Source organism: Lissotriton vulgaris, chromosome 12 (assembly GCF_964263255.1).
Source record: "Lissotriton vulgaris chromosome 12, aLisVul1.2, whole genome shotgun sequence".
NCBI classification, from domain to species: domain Eukaryota; kingdom Metazoa; phylum Chordata; class Amphibia; order Caudata; family Salamandridae; genus Lissotriton; species Lissotriton vulgaris.
In genome coordinates, this window is record NC_141700.1 from 170,353,043 (window position 1) to 170,377,166 (window position 24,124).

The 24,124-nt window shown below is 48.1% G+C and overlaps 1 protein-coding gene across 1 annotated transcript in view; it reads right to left on the reverse strand.

Moving 5' to 3' along the window:
* Window positions 1–24,124, reverse strand: part of TENT4B (terminal nucleotidyltransferase 4B) — a 253,022-nt gene that overhangs the window by 130,124 nt on the left and 98,774 nt on the right. The window contains exon 5 of the mRNA XM_086947703.1: window positions 18,433–18,540. Within this exon, the coding sequence (XP_086803829.1) occupies window positions 18,433–18,540 (108 nt within the window). The remainder of the gene's footprint in view (window positions 1–18,432; window positions 18,541–24,124) is intronic.

Genomic DNA, 24,124 nt, shown 5'->3' on the forward strand with positions numbered 1-24,124 from the left:
CCAACAACTCGAAGGAACTCTTCAGCAGCATCATCCAGGAATTCACCAAACCCCCCAGCAAAGCCTGAGACGTCACACATTCCCAGGACCTTTGCACCAAACTCGGCTCCTACTCCCATCTCAAGATCAAGTCCCTCTACAACAACTTCAACAAACAGACACCAGACACCGAAACCACCCCTACCTCCAAAAAGGCCAGCCAGCCTACCATCTCCGCCTGGACCCTGGTTCGCCACCCAAAACCATGAAGATCAATCACTCAGGAGCCACCATGGACCCCTACCCACCGCACATCTTCCACAGAGCCACAGCCACCATAACCTGAGCTACGCCGCACCCTCAACACCACATTTGAATCCGGCTCATTCCACGAAGACTGGAAACGTGCAGAAGTCAAACCTCTCCTCAAGAAGCCCTCCACAAACCTGATGGACCTCAATAACTACAGACCCATCTCTCTCCTCCCCCTTTACGGCTAAAGTCACAGAGAAGACCGTAAACACCCCGTTCACGAACTTCATTGAGCCAAACTCAATCCTAGACTTCTCAATCCGGATTCCGCAGGAACCACATCACAGAGACTGCCCTCCTAGCTGCCACAGACAAAATGTGCACTCTCCTCAACCAGTGCCACACCAGAGCCCTCATCCTATTAGACCTTAGGAAGCCTTCAACACCGTCTCCCACCGCCAGACTCCATGACGCCTGCATACAGGGAACCGCCCTCACTGGATCCGCTCTTTCCTCACCGACCGAACCCAAAGAATCAGACTCCTGCCTTTTCTCTCCGAACCCACAGAGATCAACTGCAGAGTACCCCAAGGATCATCACTAAGGCACCACACTTCAACATCTACAAGGCATCCCTCGCCATCATCGGACAGCATGGACTCTGCATAGTATCCTACGCGGCCGACACCCAGCTCATCCTCTCCCTCACAAAGGATTCTGACAACACCAAACTCAGCTCCCAGGAAGGAATGAAAGACGTTGCATCCTGGTTTAGCAGCAGCTGTCTGAAGCTCAACTTGGAGAAGACAGAAGTCCTTGTCCTCGGACCCACCCCCTCAGCATGGGACAACTCCTGGTGGCCCACCGCCTTCGGCAACCCCCCACTCCCACAGACCATGCCCAGAACCTCATCATTCTCTACGCCGGAATCAACAAATCCCTGCTCCGTAAACTTCAGAACGTCCAGAACACTGCTACCAGACTCATCCTCGGCATCCCACGACCTGAACACATCACCCATCACCTACGAGACCTCCACTGGCTCCCCATCGAGAAAAGAGTAACCTTCAGTCTACTCAGCCACGCCTACAAATCCCTCCACAACAGCGGACCCCCAATAACTCCAAGAAAGGATCTCCTTTCACGTATTCAAGAGAAACTTCCTCTCCGCCATATGCCAAAGACACAATGAAGGACATAGTACGCTTTTATACAATTGATGTTCACTGGCTCAGTTTTTCACCAGAAGATGAAAAAATGTCAAAGCCAAAGGCAGGTTCTTTGTGTGACGTAATTTCTGGTATATCAAAGAAATTGGAGGGCGATTAATTTTCTAACATTTGTAAATGGGTTCACCATGAGTAAGTAGCTGTCGTAGATTTGACACAAAATTAGACTAAAGAACAGAGCAGTGGTGTTAGGATGATAATTTTGAAGGCTTATACACCTAGTAAGATAGGGAGTTTTTCGGCCTATACTTTCTCTCCTTCTGCAAAAAAAATTAGATTCTGGTTGGGAGTACTACCTTTTGCTACTGAGCATTAGGTCTTTGGAGTAGGTATATGTCAAAGTGAATATGAGAACAAACTAAATTAAATCAAGGATTGGAATAAAAACAATTAATTCACTACATCTACAGTCCTTCGGCACGGTTATCTCTCCTAGATTCAAAAGCTTGAATTATTCTCCATTGTCAGGCTGGGAACACTCAGTAAACAATGTTAATATAGCAGTGTATAAATACACAACATGAAAACAGCCACAGACTATATGTTGTTGCTGAGTTTAGAAATGCTGCCTCAGTGCAAGTGTAGTAGCAGGAACTATATTCTTGATCAGTGCTACAGAGCTGTGCTAGTCTGACGTATAAAGCCTCATCTTATGCCTACATTCATAGACAAGAATTCTTGAAGTGTGGGTAGCCCAGAAAAAAAGTTTACAGTTTTGTATCAGGTTGAGGGCTGAATGTGTACTATCCCACAAATCATTTTTTGCATCTGCATTGCTCTTTATTTCGTTTGTCTCATGTCATTTGGAGCTTTGTGTATAAAAACATGAATCTGCATTCTGTACGTGTGTACTATGCTCACTGGGATCTACTTGTTATCCAGCTCTGGGATTTACAAATTATTTTTTTTGTTGAGAACAAACATTTTCAGACTTTTAAACTGGCATGAGCACAGGTTTCTAACCTGAGCTTCAGTCAATCAGATGAGAAGGAAAGAGACAGAGCTCCTCTCCCTGCCAGGGGCATTGCTCAGATTTTTTACTGCATGCTGGTGAACAGCTGGGAATTCTCTCTACTCTTTGCCAAATATCTGCTTTCAGTACAATTTCACATTTTGACTCTGGTTGATGCATTTTTATCACCTTCTGGGGAAAGAAGGCTAGACTGATAGACCAGCAGCCTGGCGTTAGGGAACAATTAAACCATGTGATCTTTGAAAGATCCAATGTAAGCGAACCTGATAGTTTCTATTCTGCTGGAAAAGAGGCCCAATGTTTTTAGTGATCACGTTCTAGCTTGCTTGCAATTCTACCAATACAAATTACTGAAATGTGGATTATTGTCTCGCATGAGTACACAGTTTGAAAACTTATTGGAGAAGGTAGTGCTAGCGTGTGATAACAGAAAAAAGAATCCAGAGGAATCAGTCATGAATGGAAAGGGCTTAGTAATTAATCATCAGTTTTTACCCCGTTGAGTAATCCTGTAAGGTTCACCCAACCCTTTAAAACATAAAGGTGATACTGTAACACAGAAGACATTTTGCTGAACCTACTGACATGTAGAGAAATCTGCAAATGTTGAGATTAGCTAATATAGGAGCCAGAGGATTCAAAAGTATGGTCAAGAGTGGATAGTCACGTACAAACAAACAGTTAAAAGCAGAGGCAAAATAAAGAGAACCTTTGAGGGAAAAAAACAGTTCCGCATCAGAGGGTCCACCCTATCCAAGTAGGTTAAATGAAACACTTGAACATGAGAAATAACTGGGCGAAAATCATCTGCTAAAAGAGTCACAGCCAAATACTGAAATGCACAAGACAACTATCAAGGGAGCAACCAACAGTCCTGATGGAGGTAAAAGGCATTTTAAATTTATTTTGAAAGCAGAGGTCAAATCGGACTCAGAAATAACAGATATAAAATTAAACTCTTTCAAGCAAAGCTGCAACCTTACATGGGGAGAATAGGGAGATGGAGCAAACAGTATCCAAAAGACAACTAGAAACCACTGATTGCACCCAAGAAGCTGTAAAACAAGTAACAGCAAAGAAAGAAGATCTGGATGGGAGATCAAAGAATAAAAATTCAGGATTTTGGGCTTCCCAGAGAATGCTCAGAAAGGGCGATAGAGGCAATTACTGAAAATTCAACAATATACTTATTGATATAGCGTTTTCCACCTAATTTACAGTGGAGGGGGCAAACAAATCATATGGCAACAGATTGTACCTGACTGTGCCGCTGGAGTCATAATTGTGTGCTTACCTAATTAAATAAAGGGGAATCTTGCACTGTGAGTGGCAAGAAAGGAAGGCGACATTACACATAAGGTTTCTAAATGCATGAAGACCTTGCTTGTTTATTTTTATAACACATTTTATTGATTTAAATGTGAACAGCAATACGTAAAGGCGCCTCACATCTCACATCGTTTAGCCAAAGTAAAGTAGAACAAACCCAAATAAGCCCCCAAACTAGAAGCACCTCAAAAGCCTCTAAAACGCTGCTTGCAGGTAGCTGGGTATTATCCTGATAAACCATAGTAATCGCATCATTTCTGGCACGCTTTAGTGAACATCCCCATGCCACAAATTGTTTCCTAGTTTGCCACATCAGCACATGACCTTCCTCCATGCCTCAATAGGTGGCACCAACACGGCAGTCCATGGATGGCCAATGTCTCTCTTGATATCATGGTGCCAAGACCCACCAGCGTTCTGTCCCCTCGGACTCTAACCATATCCTCCAGAATACCTAAAATAGCTATTCAGGGATGCAGCTCAATATGATCCCCGATTACAGCAGAAAGAATAGAAAAGAGTCTCCTAGTAAGGTTGATTGACATGGCATTCCCAGATTACAGGGAAGAAATAACAAGGAAAGTAATGGCATCGGGGCAAACGGGGTAGTACCAGAGTCCTGCTCTTCACACATGCAAGGGTATCATGTATGCTTGGTGTAGGTATTTAAATGCTATCAGCCTAAGCCTAGCCAAGATCACCACAGCCCCAGGAGCCATGCACACGTTGCAGTAGTCGGCCTCGTCCAGTTCTCCAACCCAAGGACCTTCCATGTATAGACAAAAACAGCCTGCTGGTAGTGTAAGTGAGCACACTTTTAGGCTGTTTCCAATGCTGGTGATATTAATCTTCTGTAAATCCTGTTAAAAAGTGCACCAGCCCATACTCATTAACTTGAGCTAGGGGCGCAAGAGGTTTGTTGCAATATTTGATGCTGGTTTGCCTGCCTCCACAGGTCCAATTCTTGCCAGTCCCTCCCCTCCCTTTCAATACTGCTACCCATACCCTACTAGAAGCTGTATGGAGTCAAGATGGAGGCTCAATACCAGTACTTTGGCAGCAGAGTGAAGCTGTTTGGGAAATCACGAACCACTGTTGCCAGAGTATCCTGTGATCCTGGAGAAGTGTGGCTCAGGGGTTAGAGGCGGCAGACCTGGAAGCTGAGATTGGCCCTGGACCAGGGTTCAATTCCCCGCTTCGACGGGTCTTGGGCTCAAAAATTCCACGGGCTCGATAATTCTCGCTCCGGTGCCTACTCGACTCACGGGTTCACACTCTGCGACTCTGGGCAATAGCTTGCTTAATCTCCACAACGGCCCCTTGCGGCGGGATGCCTGGCTTTCACCTTGTGGATACCCTGCCGGGGTTATCTCAAAGGGGAATACCAGGACGGGTTCCCTATGCAAGCGCTTAGATACCTACCATGGTGGGTGATTTGCGCTATATAAATACATGTACATTTGCATTTACATTTTACCAGGAAAGACAGACTGAATACTGGCCAGCTTGCTGCCATTGAACACTGCTGCCAGAGTCAGTGCCATATGTATAACAATGTGCTAAAGGAAATCACTAGAAAATATTTAATAGATTTGCAGGCCTTATCACATTCAATGACCCAACTATCACAATAAAAGTTTTAAATAATTCTTACATTGAATCACTCAGAGCATTGCCAAGTAAAGAGACAATTCCAATGCGTGAAAAGGTGCTACAGGTGACCATTGGGCGGGGAGCCATGCACAGTTCTAGTCTTTGACTGTCGCGCTGTGGGAAATCGGCTGATTGTATTTGGGACACCACTGGTCATTTATGTCTATTTGTAGGATGCTGGTCATCCAGATTTGTTCTGTAGACAAGGCACAGATGCATATTTTTTATTTATGGGTTAGGTTGCTACTACTTTGTCCAGAGGAAGACCCTATTAAGTGATATGGGGTTGAAAGGTCAACTCTTCCATCTTAACCACATTTGCAAGGATTGCTGAACTTTGTGAAACCTTTCTAATATATTTTTTATGAAGCTCTATTCTGCAATGATGTTCCGATGGTTACAGCATTTTATGGTTATGCGCACTATATATGTTTATTGTTCGCAGATTGCAGTCCTATGCTGCCCAACTACAACAGGGTAACCGTGCTCAATCGGAGGATCAATAAGAGGGATTCATTTTTGTGAGTTCTCCATATACAACTGATTCTAGACAACCCAGGTGTTGCTTAGACCGCTGAAGTTTGAGGGTTGGTCTCAGGCCACCACTGAGGCTCAATCGCTCTACTGTCCTGATGAGACCTCCGGCCATGGATTGGTGAGTATCTATGGACAAATTAATGGACATAATCCCCTACCATAACCTGCTACTAGTGAGCCACAGAAGATGACATGTCTGGCATGTGTCTTAATTATGTGTGTAGTCCGGGGGAATTGTGTAGACAATGGTGGATGGTCTTTGCACGCGTGTTCGTCTTACAGTGGCACATTGCCTCAAAAAGTACGCTGTCATTCACATCTCAGTCACTGGACAGTGAACACAAAGAAGGGCTGATTGAAAACCCTCACTGGGCTGCTGACAGAATAGGCTGACCTTTTTGGTGTGTTAGAAAATCTGCAAACTTTAACATCGGGTCTCAGTTTTGGAGTTTCATGAAATAATGAAATATGCGAACAGTGGTTAGAGTGAAGCATCGAATATCAACAACTCACACCAGGGCAGACTGGTCTGTATGGAACAACATGGGACCCCTCCTTTTGCTGGAGGAGAGCAAAGGAGCTCATATGGAACCCTGCTTCAAAGGGATACTGCGACAATTGGTCCGGGACATAAGGTGGTCAGAGAATTATTTCAATATTCCCATGGTAAGCATGTACCTACTGCCTATGGGATGCTCCCCTTGGACATTACTAACCGAGATATGCCTGCGCCTAGAGTCCATGCTTGAGGGAGGAAAAGTGTGCTCCAAGTGTAATTGCTAAGCATTTTGTGCATGTGGTGGTGACAAACAGGTTGCATTTTACTGTCATGGCTAGCCACAGGTGCTCGCCCCACTGTCATCACCTATTTCCTGGGCATTACTGGGAGCAGCTTCGAAATCTCTCAGGGCATTGTCACTCGGTATGTCATTCACAAAGGTGTGACGTGAAACCCGCAGAGGACTGTGGCTACCACATGTGCTGATGAGTTGTAAATCTTGCACAGCCAATCCTGTCCCCATGTGGGAAAACTAAGAGCACTGATAATATCCCCCATATAAATGGGAAATAGCGGTCATCAGTGTAAATATACAAAACACTTATGAACAGCTGCACAATCACAAAATAATATGCCATTAAAAGAAAGGAAAGTGAAAGAATGAGTCTTAATTTCTACCTTAAGGCGCTAAAACAATGTAACTGTTTTACAAGGAAACAGCAAGAAAGACTGGCCTAAGATTATTCTGCTTGAGTTTTGTTCTCTAGGGAGGTCACTAAAATATTGTTTCTTCTTTTTGATTCCTCCAGTTTTGTGTGCTTCGATTAAAGCTGCAGATTTTAAAAGCATATCTTAGGTCTGATTGAATTACTTATACACGGTTCACAATCTGGGAATATATATATTTATATAGAACCAAAGCATCACCATGTCCCACAATGGTAAGAATATCATCAAGAATCTGAAGAAAGTTTGCTGTACCAGAGCTGCAGTGGGATTGGAATCCCAACAGAAACAAGCTTAGTACTTTTCATTTCTCGAAAAAAGGGAGAGAAGTTGCAGCAAGATCAGTTAGTTCTTTTATAAGACTTTTTCAAAGGAGGGATATTTGGAAATTGGTCTGTGTTTTGTTTTCAGATCTTGGGATTAGTATTATTTTTTAAAAGGATGCAATTCAAATGATTTGGGAGAGGAATGGAGTGTGTCCTGGTCAAGAGACAAATTGATGATTTTGAAAATTAAGAGGGAAAATATCTATAACACACTTATCAGGCTTGATGGGCTCAGATTGTTGGCATCAGATGAAGGTTTAGTAGATACAATGATCTTCAGAAATGATTCAATGTCATGTGCCTGGAAGGATGATATTGTTGAATTGTTTTTTATTTTTTTAAATAAGGAGGGAGAGGGATAACCGATTCATTATTTTAAGACCTTGGTGAATCTTTGGGACATTCTCTCTAAAAAACAAGTTAACAATACTTGCAATTAAAGGTTGTTTTTTTTGTATTTTTTTTTTAGTTCTGGTGCATTGTTTAATGGTTTGGAAGAGAATTCAGACGAGGCTAAAAGACTTTTTAATTTGTTTTTCAAAATAATTAGCGTTGGAAAAGAGAACAAGATTCTTGTGTATTTTATTTGGGATGTCAGTTTGTATTGTTTTAGGAGTATGGCTTAATCTTCATGTTTTCTCAAGTTTCCTTTCTGCGCTGGTGGTTTAATGTTCTTAGGTGTATTATGGGGGTTTACATTTCTCTGATGGTTTCTGTGATGGAAATGTCTTTTAATGGCCTTCTCAAAATTTGTAATAATTTGAAATTGGTTTCAACTGGCCTTTTCTATGAGGTTTCATCTGCTTAGAGTAAAACGGTATTGAGAAGTTGTTCAACCAGTCATGACTAGGGAAAACATCAGTTTTTCAAAGATTGTGTGACAAGGCATTATGAAATCTGGTAATGCTACATACAAGAACGGTTGCTTGCTTACCTGGACACTGAAATGCATGCATTAGAGTGTTGGTGAAAGAACAGGGCTTAGAAAGCTGGCATAACATTTTCTAAACAGGAATTGTGCAGCTCGTAAAATGTGTGTTCGACTTCTATATTCTTCCGAGACTGGAGTTAAAATAGTACTGAAGCAAAATTCCATTCAGTGCAGCTCATTCATAAACACAGAACCTGAAATATGGTTACAAGGATGGATGACCTTGTATGTTGTAGGAAGGAGGGAGAAAATAAGTAGGAAGCTTATGTCTAAATCTTAGATTTTGAACGAGATTGAATTGTACACTGGCCTGTATAACACAACAGTAGTTCAGCACAAGCCGACACCTCCTCGCTCCATAAAGCATCATTCATAAGAAATATATACAAGATACGTTGGTTTTGGCAGGAATGTTACACACAGACCGGGTATGGAGCAATGCTGCAACATGTACTACGCACTTCAAGCCTGATGACACACTAAGGTAAGCAGGGAGGATTTACACGACTTAACACTAAACCATGGTGTGTCACCTTTCACCACTGCTCTTTTAAATTTAGAAAGCACAATGGTGAAAGGATACAAATGACTTAGATGATTGCATGCTGATGACATGCCACTCTCTTTGGTAAAGTATCAATAGAGCCACCTCCAACTCAAATGCATGACACTGTGGCATACTTGATTTATTCAGGTGTGGAAAACAACTATGGCAGGCAGGAGCTGCTCCTACCGGACAGGGGTGGTGAAGCGGGGAGGAATGAAAAATAAAAATACTTACCTGGCTACAGCCGGTTGCCGCCTCTCCTATTTCTTCTCCTTCTTCCTGCCTGGAGTCCAGCAGCAGAAAGCACCCAAGTTCCCCAAAACCAATCACAACGTGGTAATGCAGCATTGTGATTGATCTGAGCACTGTAGTTCGGCGCTCAGACAGGGAATGTGAGTCTGGGCATGTTTTGCACCCAGGCTGTGTAATGCAGCCTGGGTGAAGAACATGCAAAGTGTGCATCAATGTTTGGGCGGCCTGAGACGGCTGGCCAGACATTCATGCGCACCTTGAGTGGGCAAACCACTCCTCATGCCCTGGTCCCTACTTGGTCAGCAGAGCAGCCCCACCCTGCACCAGGAAACGGAAACTAAAATGATGACGTTGATCATTATCATTTTATCTTTTCTTTAACAACTGCTTGCAGAGCAGTGGGGCGACGCTCCTCTGCCTGATGGCAGGTCGGAACTATGACAACTTCTATATTGTATATGTACAGCATTACAATTTTTATAACAGTTTGAGCATATCAAATAAAATCATATAGAGATATGTGAAAAATGCTAATGTTCTATCTGAGACGTTTTTTCTTGATTGCTTAGTGAATTGTGAATCAAGCTGCCAATTTTGCTGACATAAGAGTATCTCAATTAAAATACTTGTCCTCCTTAACTATATGTAAAATATAAACATGGTGTATATAAAAGTATGTATGAAAATGCACAGTATTTAATGTGCTCATTCGTACGGCGGTTTAATGTGGTATCTGACATTACTCACAAGAGGCAAAGCATCAAGTGAGTCATGAGGCCCCGCTCCTATCTAATCAATGACAATAAAACTGCATATCACTCTGCATATCTACAGACAAGCTAATGCACAGTAATTTTATCATGTGCATTAGTTAAATCCACGCACACAAAAGCAACAATGCATGGTGTTGGATTCTATAGTGGGCAGTGAATATTAAGAATTTTGTGACACCTACTATAATAACATAGGATTTGACCTTTTCACTTCGAAAGAACTGTATGAATATGTGTTTACTTCTACACTTGCTTCAAATAACATATTTGCATAAATATATATCGCATCCATTTTTAAGTTTAAAGCATTTTATTGAAACAAAAGGAACATGGGGAAGGGGAGTAGGAGGTCAAGGTTACATACAATCCAGCGAAAAGAGAAAGAAGCGCATGTCAACAGTCCTGGTTTAGGGAGGTCAGAGGTCCAGGAGGGGAAGATAACAGTTGTAAGGCAATAAGGCAATGCACATAACCCACTCGTGTTCCCCAACCCCCCACCCAAAGCTGAGCGCTAGTAGCTTGCAGCGATCCAACCAAACAGAACCCAATCCCTCCGAGCCCCCCATCCCCAGAAAGAAAAAAAAGGAAGAGAAAGGAAACAATTCCCCAACATCCCCATCCAATGGCCCGTAATAGAATAACCCGCCCCAGACAGCCCACCCCCGTCCCCTAATCCCCTGTACCCTAGTTGTCCTAATCCGCTGGGGCCGCCGGTGGCGTTTGTCTAAGAAGGCGAAGGTACCTCGGGCAGGTGAGTTCCCGAAATTCCGTGGATAGTAGTGCCAGGAAGGGTTGCCATAGTTCCTCGAACTGATCTACATTCCCAGCCACCGTGAGCGACATCTTCTCCATACCCAATGCCTGCCAGAGCCTATGCAACCAACCAGTAATGGAGGGGACAGTGGAGGTGCGCCAGTGGACAAGGATATTTTGGACCGCTGAGCCTAGCGCAATAGCAATCTGTCTACCCCTGCGGGACTTCAACGGGTACATGAGGTCATTGGGGAGGCCCAACAAAACATACGCTGGAAGGCGCGGCAGCTCAATCTCGAAATGCTTATCTACCTCATCCAAGACCTCCTTCCAATAAGCAGTCAGCACCGGGCAAGCCCAAAGAATGTGCGACAGGGTACCCTCCTGTCCGCAGCCCCGCCAGCATCCCCTGTCGGTGTGTTTGTGCATTTCATATAGCCTCTCCGGGGTGTAATACCAATAAGTGGACACTTTAGTGAAGGTCTCCGTAAGCCCAGTGTGGTATGCAGAATGCCTCGCCCGATATGCGATCCTGTCCCATTCCTTGTGGCTTAGCGTCCTGCCCAATTCTCTATGCCAGCGCTCCCTCCCCGGGTTGTGATAGTGAAACGTCGGGGGCTGGAGGAATTTATAGAGATCGGTAATAAGTTTGGCGTCCGAGGCCCGGGTCACCAGCCACCGCTCATAAGGTGTGATTGGACGGGCTGCGACATCACGCACTTGGGTTTGGAGGGCCCAGTGTCGGACCTGCATGTAGCGCAACCTATCCATCTCCGTCAGGCCAAAGTCCTGTCGGAGTTGTTGGAAAGGAATCACGCCCTCCGGCCCGTAAATCTGGAAAAGTGCCCTGCAACCAGCGCTCACCCAATGGGAGAAAGCTCCCGGCTCCAAGCCCGGGGCAAAGTCCGGGTTACCAACGATGGGCGTGAACGGGGAGGGGAAGGTAGTTAATTCACGGGGCTCGCAGACCGCATCCCACACCCGCAGGGGGACCCGGGTGACAAAAGAGGCGTAAAGATTAGTCGGGCGGTGCGCGCGGCGCAGGAATGGGACCTCCTGGAGGGTACGGCCCGCCACCGCCTGGTCCTGAAAGAGCCAGTTTTTTTGTCGGATTCCCACCTGCTCCACTCCACCAAATATCGGAGTTGCGCTGCCTGAAAGTACTTCCGGAGATCCGGGATACCAAGACCCCCCGCCTCCGGAGCGAGCGTGGAGAGAACCCTCTTCATCCGTGGTTTACGACCCTGCCAAACGAAGCGGGAGATGTCAGCCTGCGCTTGCAGTATCCAACCCACAGGGGGCTGGAGAGGCAGAGCGCGAAAGAGGTATAGGATCTGAGGCAGCACCGTCATCTTCACCGCTGCGATACGGCCCAGCCACGAAAGCAGGCCCTTGCTCCATCGGCCTAGTTCCTCTTTAATCTTCCTGCTGAGGGAAGAGTAGTTAGCCGTAACCATTTCAGGCAGCGAGGGCGCTAGCAGGATCCCCAGGTATGGCACCGTAGACGAGGACCACTGCATGGGGAAAAGACGCTGAAGGTCTCTCCTAGTGTCCGCGGTTAGCGACAAGTCCAGTGCTGCCGACTTGGCCATATTCATTTTAAAGCCGGCCACACGTGCAAAGGCGTCCAGTTCCTGAACACAAGCAGGGAGCGACCTCCTGGGGTCGTCCAGGGTCAGCAGGACATCGTCCGCGTACAGGCTGACAGTATGGACATATTGACCCATCTTAACCCCAATAGCGTCAGGATTATTGCGAATCCTCTGGGCAAACGGCTCCATGTAAAGGGCGAACAAAAGCGGCGAGACGGGACAACCTTGTCTCCTACCGCGCTCGATGACAAAACTGCCAGAGCTATGCCCGTTGACCCGGCCCGACGCTGATGGTCTTTTATAACAATTGAAGACCATGGTGCGGAACTTCTCGCCGATTCCCAGTTTCCTGAGAACCAGCTCAAGGTACGGCCAATGAACTCTGTCAAAGGCCTTCTCCGCATCCACCGACAGCAACATCCGTTCCCCCGGGACGCGTGAGGCCTTTTCCAGTATGTGCGTCACTCTCTTGGTGTTGTCAACCGTCTGCCTACCGGGTACAAAGCCAGCTTGGTCTGCTTCCACTAGGCCCGGTAGATGTAGTCCAAGCCTGGACGCCAGAATCCCCGTATAGAGCTTAAGGTCAACATTAAAGAGTGAAATAGGCCTATACGAACCACACAGGGTCCGATCCTTCCCGGGTTTCGGAATGACCGACACCGTCGCGTTAAGAAGATCCGGTGGGATAGCGCCCGGTTCGGAGAAGGAGTTGAACAGGCGGGTCAGGATTGGTGCCACAGCGGAGCAGAAGGTCTTATAGAACAAGGCCGTGTAACCATCCGGGCCCGGGGCCTTACCGTGCTTCAGTCGAGCTATAGCGGAGATGACTTCCTCCACATGGATGTCCCTCTCCAGGTGGTCCGCCTGGGCGGGTTCCAGCACCGGGAAGGCCACCGACTCCAAATAGTCCTCGGCGTCCCCCGGTGAGGAGGGCTCCGCGGCATATAATGCCTCGTAGAAGCTACGAAAGGAATCCGCCACCTCCGCATCACCAGAAACAGTAATCCCGTCCGCACCTACCAGCTCCTTCACCACATTACGCTGCTGCGCAACCCTGAGCCGATGGGCCAGGAGCTTACCGCACCTGTCCCCCCCCGTGTAAAAGGCATGTTTCAGGCGCAAAGCGGCATATTCCACCCGGTCTAGGTCTAGTGCAGACAGGAGTTTCCTCGCCGCCTTCAGCTGCCTCCAAACTCGAGGAGCCCCCGTGCGGCGGTGTACCTGCTCAAGTTCCCTGACCTGCGCAGTCAGTTCGTCCCTCTTACGCTGCCGCTCCCTGTTCTCGGCCGAGGATATGGAGATAAATTCCCCCCGGAGGACCGCCTTCAGGGCCGCCCACTGTGTCGCCTGAGACGTGTCGGAGTTGCCATTGTGGACCAAATAATCCTGAATGACCTCCCCCACGCGCTCCACAACAGACTTCCTATGTAGAAGAGTATCACGAAGCCGCCACAACCCTCGAGAGGGGGGGGGGGCGCTGGCCATGCGAAAACGCCGGAAACCGGCACATGGTCGGACAGGGACAGGACCCCGATGTCCGCCGCCGTGGCGGCAGTGCGCAGCGGGCCGCTCACCAGGAGGTAGTCCAACCGCGAATAAGTGCGGTGCGCATGGGAGAAATAAGAATAGTCCCTATCGGTGGGGTGCATAGTGCGCCAGAGGTCGTGCAAGTCCATCTCTGCAATCCGGTCTTGCACCGTGCGAGAAAGTTCCCCCGTCTGTGGGGAGCGCTGCGCAGACCTGTCCATAGCCGAGTCGAAGACGATGGTCAAGTCTCCCCCCAGGACAACATGTCGATCGGGCGAGGCAGTAACGTCCACCAACACTGAATCCAGGAAGCGATCCTGGTGATCATTCGGGCTATAAACGGAGCCAACCGTGAAAGCGATACCCCCGAGTCGCATGCGGTATACTAAAAGCCTCCCCTTTTGTTCGGCATATTTATACAGCACCTCGCCCCTGAAAGAGCTAGCTAAAAGAATGGCCACGCCTGCGGTCTTGGTCGTTGCTGAGGAGAAGAATTGGGTGGGGAACTTGGCAGAGCGCAGCCTATGGCAATCCTTGGGCAGCAGATGAGTCTCCTGCAAAAGACATATGTCCGCTTGCGTCCCCTCCAACAGGGATAGGACCGCTCTGCGTTTCACAGGGTTATTCAGACCCTTAACATTAAGGGTCACTACCTTCAAGGACGGCATCCCACCCGGGGAACAGAAGCGCTATGTAGCAAGCAAGGGATCAGCGGGGGGGGGCGCATGGGGCAGGCGCGCGGGAAAGGCCAGGACAGGCCGAGTGTGTGCACGGGCAGCATCGGACGGGACCCCCCCAACAACCAAACAACTCTTACACCCTCCCAAAACATACTCATGGCAACCAGCCAAAACCAAAAACAAGTAGAAACACCCCATTGTCTCAGTCAAGCCCGGACGGGCAAGTCCAAAGAAACCAACTAAGTGGACGTTCAGCCACTCACCTCTAGCCGCTCCCTGCCCACCCCCGGACCCAACCCAGCATCGTAGAGGCTAAGAATCTCTCCCCCCGGAGTGAATTTAGGCCGTCAAGGCCACGCCATCGGAGTCAGGCAAGTTCCTGGCCGCCGTTCTCAGAGCGTCCGCCATATCCACCCTGATGGTGGGGGAGTCAGGGCGGCTCGCACTCGCCGATGATTGTCGCCTCGTCGATCTCCGTCCCCCTGGGCGCCTCCGCGAAGGCGTCGCTACGTCCTCTTCCGTGGCCGTGAGTCCCAATACTCCGCAAATGTCTTGTAGGGAGCGCAGCTGGTGGAGCGCTCCGTTCCACCGAAAGATCAGGCGGAAGGGGTGTCCCCAGGAGTAGGGCGTCTCGTGCTCACGCAGAAAGTCAGTAGCAATCCTGAAGGACCTGCGCTTCTGCAATGTAATGGGGGACAGATCTTGATAGAGTGCCACAGGCCGCTCCCTGAAAGTCAAAGGCTGCTTCCTTCGGGCCTCTGCCATGATGCGCTCCTTCAAATGAAAGTCGGGCAAGAAGGCTAAAATGTCCGGAGGGGGGCGCCGATGACTGGCGCTGTCGGCCCACTCTATGTGCTCTGTCGATGCGGATCGGGAAATCTGCATCCTCCCCCAAGACCTCACGGAACAAGTCCTGCAGATAGGCCACCAAATCGGTCCCCTCGTCCGCAGACAGGACACCTCGCACCCGGATATTGTTTCGTCTGGTCCTGTTCTCGAGGTCTTCGGAGTGGGCCTGGAGCTCGACACATTGCTCCCGGAGGCGGAGAACGTCCTGTTGAAGATGGACTATCTCTTCATTCTGGCGCTGGCTCGCTGTTTCCACCGTGTCAACTCGCTCACCAAGGCCCTCCACCTCCCTGCGTACTTCGCGGACCTCGCTGGCCACTTCCTTCTTTAAAGTCTGGAAGTCTTCTTTGAGGGAGCTGAATAATTCCTCCATGAAGGACCTCGTGACCGGCGGTTCGCCTCCAGTCGCGTCCGCCGAGGCCCGGGAGGACCCCGGCGACGGTTGTGTTCTGTCCCGAAGCTGCTGGGCCCTGCCAAGCATGTCCGGCAGGGTGCGGTCCCCTCTCCTCGAGCCTCCTCGTCCAGACATCTTGGCCGCTGCAGTGGGAAGGGCTCAAGTCCGGCCGCTGCAGAGGCGCCCAGTCGTCCGTGGGTACCAGATGTGGAGTCCGTACCGAGAGCAGGGGTGCTGCGTCACAAGCGACAAAATGGCGGTCCGACCCGGGCAGAGCCAGTCGCGGCGCCCAGCCAGGTTGGCGACCGGGGACCAAAGTTAGGGTCTCTCCGCCGCACCCCCCTCGGGAAGTTAGTCCAGGGGCCGAAGCAAAAGTAAGCACCCGCCCGCCAGATGTACGGGTGGGGGTCGCCAGCGCCAGCTTTCCAGGGGCAAGATGGCGGCAGGGCGGGATCAGGGAGAGTGGCCCGGGTTGGCAAGACCACCGGCAGCCCCCGGGGCTCAGCAATCAAAGAGAGTCCGCAGCCAATGCCCCACTATGTCACCGGAGGGCCCAAACAGTCCGGCCGCCGTGTAGATGCCTCCGGCCTCGCCTCCAAGTCCAGGGTCCACACCACCCCGTGTGCCGTCGTCGCCAGCGAGGTGCCAAAGCGCCAACTAAGGTCCGAAGGCTGCTGTGCCTCGGCAGCACCGGCCACTTGGACACCGGGTGGAGGGCTCCGTTATTCCTCGGTGCGCGGCGGGTCCATTCCCTCGGGATCGCCAGCATTCAGCACCAGGCCCAGCCGAGGCGCCTGGACAGCACTGCAGTTTGCTCCGCCCTCTAGGCACTCCTCCGTGCTCCGATCTTCGAACAAACTTTCGAAGTGCTTCCTCCGGGGCGATGAGAGTCAAAGTAATATCAATGTGTGCACCAGGAGCTCCGGCACATGCCTCTCGCCGGGCAGCCGCGGGGGGGGAGAAGCGCAGAAAATGGGGCTCGAGCTGAGCCGGGCCGGAGGAGCTACGGGAGGAAGCGTCCGTTCACCCCGCCATCTTGGCCACGCCCCCCTCGCATCCATTTTTAATCATACTGATTTCATACCACTCAGACAAGCTTTGAACAATCTGCAAACTGAAATAGGAAGGAAACATTCTAAACATGAAAAATACCAATGATGCTACTGTACAAGCTTTATCACCAAAGTTACTTAAGCTGTGAGTAGTTCTTTTCTGGGGAAGATTTTGTCAGAGTATGTGATTAAATGAATTGACTGATGGGAAACTAGTTACAAATGGTAAATTAACCTAAGACATCCAACATTACTGCGTGCAGTTAGTTTGAAGGTTGCAAGGCACATTCTAAAGCATGTTACACACTACAGTCACTGCTGATAAATCAATCGAAGGATGAAGAGCAAGCAATAGGTGGTTCTAGAATTTCCTCAAATAAATGCATTTGCTCTTACTCTATGAATAGGGGTGTGTATGCAACACCGGACAAACAGTCCTTAACCCCTTCGCTTTGGCGGCAATTCCGCCGCAGCGCTAGGGGGGGGAGGGGGGCCTGAGCGGCGCTCGCATGCTCGTGACGGAGCCGCTCCGACACGAGCCGCAGTTGCGCTGTGCTCATGACGGAGCGGTTCCGTCATGGCCCCGCCCGCTTAATAGAACGCGCCGCGCAGGCGCGGCGGCAGGGCCATGACGGAACCGCTCCGTCTTGAGCACAGCTCAGCCGATGCTCATGACGGAGCGGCTCCGTCATGAGCATACAAGGGGTTAAAACGGCATCAAGCATCACAAAGACAACTCCTACACAAATGGTGTATGAACCCTGTGACCTTCTCAATCTTTTCTTAGCTCAATGCCCTGGAAACACCCAGTCAGGAGGGTTTCCACGCTAAGAATGTCCTTCTCTCTTCTGATTACTATACTATACAACCATGTGCGCCATTACTACAGAGGTTTGATTTTAGGGCAGTTTTTCTGTAGAGCGCAATCTCGAATATTATCATAATGCAGGAAATAGGCCATGTCTAATGGTCCTGGGCGTACTCCATGTGGGGTTCTCTAGGTTTACAGTGTTAAACGTGAAGTTGTAGAAACGGTTCTATAATCCATAGAAAATATTTCGGATACACACTGCATCAAGAGGAAGGTTCAGCAATTAGAAAAAATATTTTTAATGGAAATGTTTCCCAAACACAATTGATGAAAAGCAGAATAAACTTTGTAATTACTAATGTACTCTGAAAACAATATGCTGGTTAATGTAATATTTTAAGATATAGAAATTCAGCAACAGAATTTCTGAGTAAATATTTGCATAAAATGGCAATATTAGATTTTCTACAGGATTGTAATGCAATTCCAGATATGAGCAACAATTACATTGGAGAGCTTGGTAGCGAATCATAAGAAAATGTAGCACCGCTTGCATTTTCCAGCCTAAAGTGGAGAGATTGACACTAACATATCTACTAGACAAACAAAAGTACATACTAAAGATTGGTCTGACCAATCTTTTGACTGAATGTAGTTGAAGATAAAAAATACATATCAACAAATCCAATGAACATATTACAGCGACAACATAAATGTGACAAAAACTTTAAAAAAATACTCAATCTAATTGTTAAAGTGCGCTCAAACCTTAATAAACTCTCCGATGAGCTGAGCTGCCTTGACTCCATTCTGTACATTGAAGCTGATGTCAACTTTCACCTCAGTAAAAGAATCTGTAAGTTTAATGATGGGTACCTGGGTAGTAAAAGATCAAAATGTGAAAATAATCATTATAAAAACACCAATTACTAACTCAATTACTAAAATAAAAAATAGATTACTTGTTTACTAATAATTACCTTAATGGAGATGCTTGCATTGTTAATCCTTACAACACCAACTTGTAGCCATGGCTGCTTCCACAGAACAGCAGGCCGGAAATTGCTTTTTATTTTAAAAACTACTGCAACCTTGTGCAAAGGTCCATCTGGCTGTCCCTCTCTATGCCACTATAAGCCTACACAACCTAATTTAGCCAATAAGTTTAGCCAGTAGCCATAGACCTTCCAGAGTTGGGGGAGTAAGAAGCAAAAGAGTTACTTGTGACTATAGTTCTCCAGTGGTCTTCATAAACTTACATGCTTGAACTATCCCATCATTGGGCGGGGCATCCCTTGGTAGTAAGAGCAGTGCGATATTTAATACAGCCTGGGATGATGGTCATCTTACGAGCTTATTCACTTCATTTCAAAAGATTCAAATTTCAACCAACCAGGAGAAGTAAAGTGTACACGGCTGCTGTACAATATTGTTAAAAACACATTGACAAAGGAAATGGCTCTCGTAGGTAAAACATATCTGGTTTTCCCTAGGAGTGTTGTTTTCAGTATGTTATTCTTCTGATAGAGACTTCTAACTGCAGATTACTCACATTGGAATAGATGCCAGAGCAATATATCCCAGGAGGTGGGTCTCGGAAGTGGCTCAAACCAAAAAGTCCTACAGAACAAGCCAAGTGCCCATCTCAACAGGTCTGTCAGTTGGACAGCAATGCTTCATGAACACATGAGACAAGGCCCCGCCTTACAAATATACAGTACAGGCACTGCCACTTGCCAACAGAGTAGTAGTGGTGCTGGTCAAATCAGCCAGCAAATATTTAGGAGACTGCTTCTTTGCTAATGCATAGCAGATTTTTTATGCAGAGTATGATCCAGTGAGAAATTGTTCTTTTTTTGCATTGCTTTTCCTTTCTTTGTACCTATTAAAACAACAAAGAGACGATTGTCCACTTGATGGTGTCTGGTACAATCAATGTACAAATGGAGAGCAGTCTTTGGATCTAGCCAATTGAGGCTCTAGTACTCCTTCAAGGAGTGAGGTGGAGCAAAGCATGTCAAAAGAGTGATGGTTTGACTGACGTGAAAGGGAGTCAAAACCTTCAAAAAAAAGGATGCTCAAGTCCAAAGAAACGGTTTATGTTCGTAAAAATTGGTATATGGAGGGTGAGAGGAGTTGATGTTCTTTCACCCTCTATTACAATGCTAGGGCCACCGAGAAGACGGTCTTGAGAGTGAGCAACTAAGAGGACAGCTATGCATAGGTTCAAATGGAGAAAACATGATAAAGGTCAAAACTAAATTTAGGTCCCACTGGGGCATGATGAAAGGTAAATGGGGGAAAGCCGCTTAAAGAAACACAACATAACCTGGTGCTTTAAAAAAGGATGGCTGGCTCAGCATACGCAAAAAGGCAGAAACAGCCAAGAGCCCACTAACAATACGCAAAGAAAAGCCTCGCAGGACTAGGAACACTACCAGTTTTGCATGAAGTGGGTTGACCGGTTTGGTTGTGTACCAAGGCACAAACTTGTCCCAACTGAATGGTATACAGATTTGATAGAGGGATACCTGGCTGCCTGTATGACGTCCATGAGCTCAGGAAGGAAGACAAAAGCTATGAACTTTCATGCTCAATCCCCAAGCATAGAGGTGGAGGGTGCATATGTTTGGGTGCAAGACCCTGCCCTACTGCTGCGACAGGATAACCTCCCAAAAGCGCAGCCTGATCAGAGGGCAGCTGCTCATTTGCAAGAGTTTGGGATACCACATTCTCCATGCCAATCCAGGGCCTCAAGGATGATCTTCTACAAATATCATGGCAGGAGTGATCTCGGCAACAGGCGTACAGGAGTCCTGAGTTCCACTCTAAGTGGAATGGGTCTCCAAGTGAGAGCCGTTTGAAAACACCAAAGCGCAGAAATGCGGACATGGCTATTCTCGTTGGTGGCAAATAGATCGACTTTGGAGGTCTGCAATGATTGAAGCCCTTAGGTAATCCCGCTGTGCTCCATCTTTGAAGAATGTGTGACTACAAGACAGTATCAACCGCAATCAATTAATCAATCAATAATAGCATTTGCAAAGCTCGCTACTTACCCGTGAGGGTCTCAAGGCGCTGAGGGGTAGGGAATGCTGCTACTGTTCGAAAAGCCAGGTTCTTGAGGGGTTTTCTGAAGGTCAGTAGGTCTTGGGTCTGCTGTAGGTGGATGGAGAGGGTGCTCGCTGGCTTGGCAGCGAGGTGGGAGAATGATCTGCCGCCGGCAGTCGCTCTGCGGACGCTGGGGACGGTGGTGAGGGAGCGGTCGGGGGAAGGGGGGGGTAGAAGCTGAGACGGATGTTGATGTACGCTGGTCCGGTGTTGGGTGTTGTGGAGTGCCTTGTGGGCATGAGTGAGGAGCTTGAAGGTTATCTTCTTGTTGACAAGGAGCAGTTTGGCCGAGGCTCCTGCGTAGAGGGCATTTCCATTGTCCAGTCTGCTGATGACGAGGGCCTGGGTGACCGTTCTTCTCGTTTCCGGTGCGGTCAGCCACCAGGAGTCGTCCCAGGCCGAGGGGGTGGATCGGAGGATGAGAACCTCCGCCTGGACTGCGTTCAGCTTCAGACGGCTGCTCCTCATCCATTCGGCAACAGCCTTCATTCCTTCATGGAGGTTGGTTTTGGTGATGTGGAGGTCCTTGGTGAGGGAGAGGATCAGCTGGGTGTGATCAGCATAGGAGATGATATTAAGGTTGTGCAGTCGGGAGACGTGGGCGAGCGGTGCCATGTAAAGGTTGAACAGCATTGGGCTGAGCCCTGGGGTACGCCGCAGATGGCTTTGGAGTGGAAAGGGGGAGGCGGACGCTCTTTGTTCTGTCGAGAGGAAGGAGGTGAGGTGGTCCAGTCCAGGACCTTCTCTTGGATCCCGGCGTCGTGTTCGTAGTGTGCGGTGGCAGACCGTGTCGAAGGCAGCTGATAGGTCCAGGAGGATGAGGGTTGCGGTTTTTCCTTTGTCTAGCAGGGCCCTGATGTAGTCGGTGGCGGCGATGAGGGCAGCTTCGGTGCTGCAGTTGATGTGGAACCCAGACTGGGACCGGTCCAGGATGCTTTTCTCCTCGAAACCTGGTCAGTTGTTTCTGGACGGCCTTCTCGATGACCTTCGCCGGGAACAGGAGCAGGAAGATGCATCAGAAGTTCTTGAGGTCCTTGGGGCCCGCATGACCCTTGGCATAAATAACTAGAGGAAAATCCTCTGGAAAAAGATCAAGACAGGTGAGAGCTTCAGGCCTCACAAGTGTGCGTGCACGAGATAGAGAGAGAGAAGGGATACATAAAACACAGCCCTGACGAAGGCCCCAAACCCGATCGGGCTCTTGGAGTGGGACGAAACATGTTGGCACAAAGGGGCATAATTGAACAATTATATTCAATAGCACCCAAGAGATTCGAGATTTTATTCATACCCCAGGTACCCTTAAAATAAAGAAGAATCTTTGGGTATACCTAGAGGTATTTTCCGCTAATCACTCTTCTGGATCCCTGCACGTCCAGCTTGACTTTATCTAAGAACTCCCATTCCATCTATGGTTGAGTCTGCCCTGGTGGTACCATCTTATCAGGGTATAGGCGCTGATGATGAAGCAAGTCACAATAAGCGAGTGAGGCGTCTACTCCAATATCTTTGGATATTCCAATATCTTTAAATACGGTAGAGGTGAAAAACAACTTCCTGATACAGAGGGGATTTAGAATCCTTGATTAATTAGTTGTTTGTGTGCGTAAGTATCTGCAAATGAATCATACCAAGGTTCTCCCTATTTGCAGAAAATCCCTTGCACCACCTCTGGGTAGAACCACCATTCATAAGCCGCTATGTGTAGACAGATGAATTTGTCTGCAGTGGTGTTCAAAGATCCCACCAGGTGCTGCACAACCATGAAACTCCTGTGGCGTTCCAACCTCATCCAGAGACGCAGGGTCTCCCGGCACACCCAGCCCTGCTAGTTGCAGTAGCACATGGGGGTGGTGTTGTCCGTGTACACCTGGACCAGCCTCCATTTGCGGAGTCAAGTCTAAAATGCTGATATGGTGCTGAGCCTCCGTCGGAGGCCTCTGATCTCCACTTCAACCACATGGCTGCCCCAGGCACCAACAGCTCCGCAAAGTGTACGGGGAGAGGTCTGCCGCTGACCCAATTGCAGTATAGCAGTCAGCTACCGATATTTTGCAGTCTCCTCTGAAATCTGAACTTGTCGAAGTGGTCCCACTAGAGCTGTTGCCACTTGCACTTCAAATCCCACTACGAAGCCTGCATGCGCCACCTCGTATGCTTGACCAGAATGGTGCAGGAGGTCAACAGCCCCAGCACCAAGTCAATCCTACTGAGATTCAGTGCGGAGGATGAAATATCAGGAACATGGCCCAAATGTGCTGTACTCTTCATTGCAGGGATAAGAATGAAACCGAACTGTGTCCAGAATGGTTCAGATGAAAGAGTCCGAGAAGGAGTCAGCTGTGACCTAGGCACATTTATAGTCAACCTCAAAGATGTAAGGAGGTACTCAGTAGTCTGAAGGTGGGTGAAGACTGTCTGGGGCAAGCCCGCCTTTTACAGCTAGTTGTCGAGGTAGGGGAAGACTAGGACACCAGACCTCTTAAGATGAGCTGTAACCATCCCTTTTGTGAACACCTAAAGGGCATTGGTGAGGCCAAACAGGACCACAACAAAAAAAATTCTGGTCCCTTGTAGGCCTGAAGGACAGGGATGTGAAAATAAGTATCTCGCAGGTCCAATGCTACCATACACTCTCCAGGGTCAAAGGCAGACACGACCTGGTCCAAGGTAAGAATTACACCTGTGCACCAAGGGTTACTGTGCTCCAATCCCATCAACTGGAGTGTCACCCCGCTGGTGTCCTGGGGCCTCAGTACTAGTGGACCCAAAACTGAATAACCAAGTACTCCTCTCCAGAATTTTACTCCCTCAGGGAAGTGAGTAAGAGCAGTCCAAGGCTTACTCAAGGAGGTGAGGTGGGTTTAGACATTCAGATTACAGTGCATATTGTACCACCAGCTAATAAAAATCAATGTACAGTCAGAGCTTTACTTTTTTTTTTTAAGTAAAGTACTTTAATACACACGAGAATTATACTACACAATAAACTAGGAAAAGCAGTGTAAACCAAATGTTTCTACAACCCTCTGGACCAGAGTTCTGACCCCAAACAGTATTATAGCGCCTGGACGCCAAGCACTGTACAAACAGTTACTATGTAGACACACAATTAGCATTGCATATTACAGACTATGTTGCACAGGGTTGCTCTCATTCGCTAGCGCCATTATACCAATTCTTGTATTGAAATGAGGTAGTTTCAGCATTTGATGTGAAGTCAAATGTTCTTGATCAGGGCCAAGTCTCCCTTTCACCATCTAAAGCAACTAAGTGCCTTGCCACTCTTAGCGAGGACACCACTCTAGTGATGTCATGGATCTGTTCACAGGTTTCGGATGCCTTGGCA